General features: G+C 34.5%; 1 protein-coding gene across 2 annotated transcripts; it reads right to left on the reverse strand.

Moving 5' to 3' along the window:
* Positions 1-65: 65 nt before the first annotated feature.
* Positions 66-6,981, reverse strand: LOC142546819 (putative tRNA N6-adenosine threonylcarbamoyltransferase, mitochondrial). Of its 2 annotated transcripts, XM_075654757.1 has the most exons (13): positions 6,687-6,981; positions 6,434-6,478; positions 4,219-4,293; positions 3,911-4,007; positions 3,604-3,694; positions 2,814-2,863; positions 2,398-2,588; positions 2,220-2,305; positions 1,404-1,479; positions 1,221-1,304; positions 970-1,084; positions 731-819; positions 66-374 (listed from the first exon to the last, which is right to left on the reverse strand). In XM_075654757.1, the coding sequence occupies exons 1-13, from the start codon at positions 6,930-6,932 to the stop codon at positions 243-245; spliced, it is 1,377 nt and encodes a 458-aa protein (XP_075510872.1). In that variant the 5' UTR covers positions 6,933-6,981; the 3' UTR covers positions 66-242. The 2 variants fall into 2 exon arrangements, with proteins under 2 accessions (XP_075510872.1, XP_075510873.1); XM_075654758.1 differs by lacking the exon at positions 1,221-1,304.
* Positions 6,982-8,075: the final 1,094 nt, after the last annotated feature.

Below are 8,075 nucleotides of genomic sequence, written 5' to 3' on the forward strand. Positions count from 1 at the left end.
AGTTAATATTAAATATATATATATTTAAGCCCAAACTTTTATGTTTGATAGTTAATGACTATATATGCTTTATAATTTTATGTGCATAACTAAAATTAAATGAATAAGTTAACAAAATGACGTCATAATTCAAACCTTTTCTTGTCACCTCTTGGAAATTAAACTGAGCGTCAGGGAACTTAAATTTGAGATGTCTCGCTAGCTAATTTTTTCCATCTCGTAAAAACCCATGACCGAGACCACTATTGTCGTTCCACAGATGCCTGGATTAAAGAGGTGAGGGATGGATGAATCCTCGCGGTCCTTAACGAACGAGCTTCGCTCCTTCCTTGGACAAATTCCTCCCCCAGCGGCCACCTCGGTCGAAGATCAAGCTGTTTCATTAAAAACACACTTTTCAGAAGTTCCAGATAGACAAAACTCGAGTGAAACTTGAATAATATTCTAGTCGTGAACAGATAATATACACCGTGATTACCAAAAAAACATAATACAGTCTTTGCAGAAACATAACATCTCATTAATCCAATGCCTATATTCAACAGAAATTGCAAACTTATAGCTGGGTTTAAAACATTCAGACTTCGGTTGACGTTTGAACGGGTGGAGGAGACAGACAACGTGAAAATTGTGCCGTTTGAGCGTGAGAGAGTTGGACATGTGAAAAGTGTTCGCAAACCAAATGCAGTCACATTATAAACTTCCAACAACCAAAAAAGAAGTCTCAAACCAAGGCATCCGCAGGTTCGCAGGCAGGTGGTGGAGGATCGTATCTTCCCATTTGAAAATGCTCGATTCCAGTCCAAGCAATCATTACACCTACCATAGATGACAGGTGTTACAACAATTTCGTAAATTTTGAATTTTACAACATAATGTCATATGTCTACTTTTAATCGGGACTATAACTGGCACAACTTAATATTGACATGGCTTACAAAGCGACAAATGCAAACAAGAATTTATCACCATTGTCTGTGCAAAGACTAGGAGGAGGGCAGACAAGTTGCAGACCAGTCCTTCCCACAACCTCGTTGAGCCGAGCTCGAACATGTTGGTTGGATGCAACACCACCAGAGACCACCTATCCAAGGCAAAATAGAGCATGGAGATCACAAACCAGAAAATTTAAGAATGGCCGAGTTACAAAACAAAAGAAAAATAGCTGCATTTTATGTAATGTGGTTGATAAAGAGTGGTTAAAACATATTTTGACAAACCAGATGCTTTATAGAAGGCTCGATCTTCAATGCCCATTCAATTGCTCGTTCACACTTTTCTTCTAAATGCAATACTGCAACTCTCTTCACGAGGCGTATTTAGGAGGTAAACAATTCAAGAAATCCAACTATGACGATAGACATGATAAAGATGTTATAAAGCAAAATCACAGACTTAATTACCTGGAAGGAGGCAGCAATATTGGCCCTGGCCAATTTGTCTTCAGTACTGGCTGAAGAGATTGGGATTCCAGAATCACTGCAGAACATCAATGATATACGAATTATGTGAAAGCTTGTAGATTAATACATGTATACTATCTGCATGAATTCGAGCACAAAATGTAACACGTAGAAAACTTTCATAATACGCCACCTCACATATGCCATATGCAGAATTGAGCATTTCCTGTTGTACCAAAAGTAGAACCCAAATTTTTTTAATCGTACATTAGTCCAAACACTACATTTTGACTGTTATGCCATGTAAACAGCCACATCTATCAGTAAGAGCAATTGCTACTTCCATACATTCCCTTCCTAATAATTGTGCCAATTTGCAATCCATGATAACCTAATAATATAAATTTGACTGAAATTCTAAGTGTAGAGCCGAACATCCACCGCTATACCATTATTAGTGGTGATAATGCAACCAAAATTTTTCCGACTGCACAACTGCTTAAGTACATATTTTAATTGCTATACTACATAGACAACCGCAAAAGACATGGATCCGATCCATAATTCCCAAGACCCAACACCATAAGTATGATAGCTACTACAATGTGTTAGCTTTTTGCTCACTAGGGGGACAATTTCTGAAGCGCTAGATACACCATTATTCTCAATTAAGGATAAAACGAGGACATAGATAGATATACATCATATTTTTGGCAATTAACCCTGGTCTTGAATCTTGATATATAAAAAAACAAAGATAAGAATATATGGTGATAAATGATGTCCAGAGTAAAATTAACGACAAGGATATACTACATGCTTTTGGATTCAATTGCCAGCCTCACTTGAGTCTTTAGACCTGCATAGGAGAAGTTGCAGTCTTTATGCTGTTTCATAGGGACCTGTGGCAGAACAAACTATTATCTTGTTAAAAAAAATAACAAGCACAACATAATAAAAAAAATTTAAGATTGATTTTAGGAAGATAGCTTGCCTTGAATTTAACGGAATTGGGATCACCCTCACGAGCTAGCTCCTCTAGTGCAGGGCCCCCACTCTTCCTCAGATCGAGACCAAGCCATTTTGCTGTCTTGTCATATGCCTCACCAATTGCATCATCAATCGTGGTTCCAAGTTGTATATAATGGCCAAGATCACGAGCAAGAATTAGAAGATTGTGGCCTCCTAAGAGAACACAGACCATACATATATGGTAAACTTCGTAAATTGATGCATACCAAAAGATAGGTGAAAGAGACTAAATGGCTGTCGTCGTAAGCAGTGTCCCATTTGCAGTAATCACCAACAATTTTTTTAAAAATTTGTACGAGTAGTAATGTACGAGAACTAAATTAATTGAAAAATGGAAAGGAAAAAAGAAAAAGAATCTTAGGGATTTAATTATCATACCTGAGATAAGCAAGGCCATGAAAGGAAATTTTAATTCTCTCTCCACCAACCTAGAAGTGAGCAATATGTAAGTTTTCAAATGTTCATAACCTTTTGTTATATTATAAAAACTTATCTCTTACCTATATAATTCATCCAGAATACGGATATTATTCAACAAAAGATTAAGTTCAGTTTGTTTCGATGCTTAAGAGCAAACAAACATACTCTACATTTAGAAATCATATCATATGACTATCATTATTATCAAGGTACATTTACGTAAAGACAAGGAACGAAGCACATTGTTGTTAAGCCTGTAGCATAATAGATTTTGGAAATAGTTAGCAAAATAACACCGGTCAAACTTAAAAAAAAAAAAAAAAACTAACCCTCTATCCAGAGTATTTGAATAAACTCAAATACACTTGAGGGGAGTTATTTTTCAAAAACTGAGTTTGACTAATGTTATTTTTTAAAATTTTCCGTCAAACAAGTTTGAGTTTATGGCATTTGTTAGATAATAGCACGAGGTTTGTGCATACAAGAAATATATCTTGTCATCAAAAGTGAGTCAAACTGAAACAATCACGAGATCACACTATAACCTTCACTGATAGAATCTTACCAAGCAATTTTAAAACTAAATGTTCCTTGGTCAATTGATTTAAGATGGAATAACTGACAAAACACTGATAAAAAGTAAGCATTAGGATTTAAAATAGAATAAGCAAGAGTTCGAAGGATGCTTTGATCCATTAATGCTATTCCTCCAGTGATTATGTGCAACTTTCACACAATCCACGGTTACCTAGCCACCAAAGCATGTGCTTCCATGTGATGGACACCAATGATTGGTAAAACATTAGTGCCAGCAAGTTTCCGAGCTTTCCTCACACCAACTGCATGAAAATCCAGTAAACTCAGGTGCTTCTCTCACCCATATCATTAAACAACCAGATATAATCTTATAAAACCAAACGAAACAATAATGTTTTGACTCTTTTTGTTTATACATTTAAAGAGTCGCATTTCTTAAATGTTTATCGAGAAGGAGAAACAAGGACAGTGTTCAAGATAGGCAGACAAAAGAGACTGAAGGCTTATCATGAAATTACCACGCAGACAAAGGCTTAAACCAGGACCAATAGTCACAGCAACTGCAGAAAGATCTTCCTCATTTAGTTTAGCTAAGTCAAGAGCCTCTTGCACCACCTGAAGTTAAGAAAGAATCATACCAGTCTGGGTGGATTTTATATTATATATATAGACATATAGATAGACAGAGAGAAAGAGAGAGAGCATTAAAATTCCACAATAACGACTTCTGTTACAGGTGTTGTGCTCAGTGTTCGGAAGGCTTTCTCTGGGTTGAGTATTTTGCAACAGATTATGAAAGCAATTATCTAGTAACTAAGTCCTATACCTGATCGATCACTTGAGCATGTGCTTCTTCTGCCATTTTAGGAGCAACTCCTCCATATCGGGCAAGCAGATCTGCCTTGATGAAGTTAAAAGAGGATAAAATTAGCCTGATTGGTAATTAAATTTTTGAAAAAGTAAAATAGGATAAATTTGTGAGACTGATCATCATATATAGAGTACATTGCAGAAAGTGAATGCAGTATAGTAGTATACAACCAGATTTTCCGTAGATGCTGACAATGCAGAGGACTTTTAAGGTTGCTTAAAAGGTAGAATAAAAAATGTAAGCTCCAAGTAAATGAAATATACGAACCCAAAGTCAAGATTGTTACTGAAATTCAAGTATATCCATAGCACCAACAGGAGAAAAATAGAACAAGCACTTAATGGCTCCTCGAGAGTGCGAATGCATGAATTATTGTGAAATCATTTATTTCTTCATGACAAGTTAGACAAGATAATTTTGTGCCCACACAACCAGCACAGTGAGTGATATTAAATGATTAAATCAAGCACAAGCAACCTTATATTGAGATTCAAACACCCATGTCAGACACTGGAAACTGGGACAAAGGTGTGTCACATGGACTATAATTTTAAGTTTAATGTTTTGGTCATGTGCATCAAGAATGTCAATCTGTCAGTAGCCTAAAAAAGTCTTAATTGAAAACAAGGTCAAAACTTACACCAAGTAAACTAATTTCTCCCAATGGTAATGCTTCATCTAGTATCTTCATTTTACCACCAGTTCATAAAAAGCAAATAGTTCTCTGATGAGAAATACTTAGGTCAATTTTTTCAATAAACTCGAAGGATCTGTCTGTCACAGAATAAACAATGCAGAAGTTTAAATTCACTCAATTCAAGTTTATGAATTTCAGAAGTACATATTTTAATCGTACCTAAAGTGTGTTTCATAGATAAAATTTTGGTGTACATGAAAAAACTAAACTCCATAATATTAAAGAATTATTCGCCCTTGAAGAAAACTCACACATAATATGTACCAAGAATGGATGACAGCAATGGGGGAATTAATTTATTATTATTATTTTAATCTGTAAATGTTCTCATCAGTTCATTGTTCTCCAAGGAAGAAGAATTGACGTCGCACTGAGGATATGGATCTATAGAGATGGAATTAATCATGCCATCATGGGTCAAATACATTTGGTCAAAAATCAATCAGACACCCTTCCTTTAATGGTCAAATTTTACAAGGTCTGATTCTGATACATGGGATTTAAGGAATGATATTAAAAAAAAAGGAAATCCTTACATCAAATAAAAATAGAACAATGGTTTTCGTGTTGCCAAAGATTTGAACAACGAAATTAGAAGATGAGCTTTGAGTGTCTGATCCAAGTGGCCAAGTCATATATGAATAAGGTTCAATAATCAGGATTATTATTGAATAAAAAAAACTTTTCTTACATTTAATTAAAATGGTAATGTAATGACCATGAGCTATCCAAATCTTGGGCTCCCTCGGGGGCCTTTTCCTGTCTTGGGTTCCCACTAGGGCCTTTTCACTCACGGGAGCTCAATTGATACCAAGTCTCTTTGAACTATGTACTTATGCCAGGAGTTCATGGATTCGAGAATTCGGGAGGTATAACTCCACCAACCTGGTGTGGAGAGTCCTATGAGTAATGCCGCATGGGAAAGCCCGTGAGGAAAAAGGCTCAGTGGAAACCCAAGACGGAAAAAGGTACCGAAGGAGCCCAAAATCGGAATAGCCTATGGTTATTACAAGTAATGAACAACTAAATGAAGGCAGGATAAGCATTCCACCAAGCTAGGTCACACCACATAATAAGTTTCACTTATCATGTATGGATTATGTGCAACAAGATAACACTTTAAAACAAGCTACTTACACTATCAGAATAATTGCACGATCTTAATTCTCCAACGAGTGAAAAGGTTTGAGTTCTTATATATTCTAAGTTTGTGAATGATGCATCACCTTGACTGTCTGTTGAGCATCTAAAAAGGCAAAGCACAAGCAATCATAACCACCACGCTAGAAAGGCTAAATTAAAATGATGCCAATATCTCTATAAACCATGCCGAAAAGCACAAACAAAATATCATCAAAGATTATCTTTACTCAAGAAAAATATAATTGATTCCCAATATCAGTCTTTCCACCCCAAAAGAAAATGCCAGAGTCCACGCAGATATGCAAGAAAATAATAATAATAAATGCATACCTGAGAAGACACAACTTGGCTGAGAATTTCACCATTGCTTCGAACCTATCATCTCACAAAAGTTCAAAAGAACCAAACTTTCATAATTTTTTCACAAATAACCAATACCCAGAAACAAATTACACAATATATCCAATATGAATAAAAGAATCATTAGAAAAAAAAAACACACGCACACACAATGTGAATATCAACCAAATTATGGGGTGCACTGTTCGTTGACAGCACTCTACTAGCATTAACGTCGTCTTACTATAGCTGCAGCAGTGTCGTCACAGCTAGTTTCAATGCCCAGAACAACTAAATCTTCATCTAGGCCTGATGAGTTTATTGCTTGAGCTTTTGAGAAAGAAGATAAATGGGCCGAAATTGGATTGAAAGAATTGCGGAGAAATGGGTATACGAGTCTGCTAAAGTTTGAGTGGGCATAAAGTGAGGGCTTGCGAAAAAGAGGTAAGCCGGAAACAATGGCAGATAGAGTGGAGACCATTGACGCCATTTCGTGCAGCTATGGATTAAATTATCAATGTTGGATTGATTGACAATTTGAATCTGCACCCCAAACTATACTCAAATATTATTTTTTTAAATCAATAACTTTATTTCTGTTAGAAAAATATATTTAAAATGTGTGTATTGAATATTTGAATGTTGAATATTTGAATGTTGAAAATAAGAGTTGTAAATATTGAAAATTAGTGTGTGATGATGTAGGTAATGATGTATTTTATTTTTGGATTATTTGTAAAGATTTTCTATAAATAGATCTCTCATTTGTGAAGAAAAACACAATTGAGTAGAGAGAAAAATATTATAAAGTGTGTAATTTGGTAAATTTTGAGAGTTTGAGATTTTTACTTTTTACCATAAATTTTTACTTTTTCACAACACGTTATCAGCACGAAGCTCTAAAAGTCCTCCATTCTTTTCCAAGCTCCAAACAGAAGAAAAAGTTAACAAAAGTAATAATATTTATTTTATTGTTATTTATTTATTGTGTATATATTTAATATATAATATAATGTTATTAGAAATAATAAAAATAAATTTTTCAAAAACTTGTTATAAATCCTGGGAGGATGGTAAGACGACATCCCACACTCCCGGTAAGGGATACGACAAGTATAAAAGTCTATAAGATTTTTAAATAAAATATCTTATGACACATCATTATAATAATATGATATGATATACATAATTATTTAAATATGTCTAATATTATATACACCATATTATTACCATAAAATTATACAAATACATACATTTATTTTTTTATACACCAACGGTCATAAACGGTAACAAAACGGCTAGTTTTTGCCCTATAAATATGATCTCATAAACACATTCAATCACTCCAACTTTCTCTTCTTCTCTAAAAATTATTCTTCACTAAATTTTCGAAGAAAAAGAAGATGGTTTTCTCAAGGTTATTTTTAATTATTTTGGTTATCATACTCACGAGTCTTTTATTTATCGGAGAATATCATCCTCGTGTGTTTTCTTTATTTTTACAAATGCTTGTACTTGTTGTTTATCCATTACTTTGTATTGCAATATTCATTAACTAATAAAATGCATCGTAATTTTTTTTAGTACCACCATGTCAAATTTGACAAAGCTCGAATTTGTTGCGCTCGACATC

Source organism: Primulina tabacum, chromosome 5 (assembly GCF_025594145.1).
Source record: "Primulina tabacum isolate GXHZ01 chromosome 5, ASM2559414v2, whole genome shotgun sequence".
Classification (NCBI taxonomy): Eukaryota; Viridiplantae; Streptophyta; class Magnoliopsida; order Lamiales; family Gesneriaceae; genus Primulina; species Primulina tabacum.

Coding starts and splice junctions, on each gene's coding strand:
- LOC142546819 (XM_075654757.1), bottom strand. CDS start 6,932: ATGGCGTCAATGGTCTCCACTCTATCTGCCATTGTTTCCGGCTTACCT. Junction 3,695..3,910: donor TTTAAGCCTTTGTCTGCGTG/GTAATTTCATGA, acceptor ATTTTCATGCAG/TTGGTGTGAGGAAAGCTCGG. Junction 2,864..3,603: donor GCACATGCTTTGGTGGCTAG/GTAACCGTGGAT, acceptor GCTCACTTCTAG/GTTGGTGGAGAGAGAATTAA.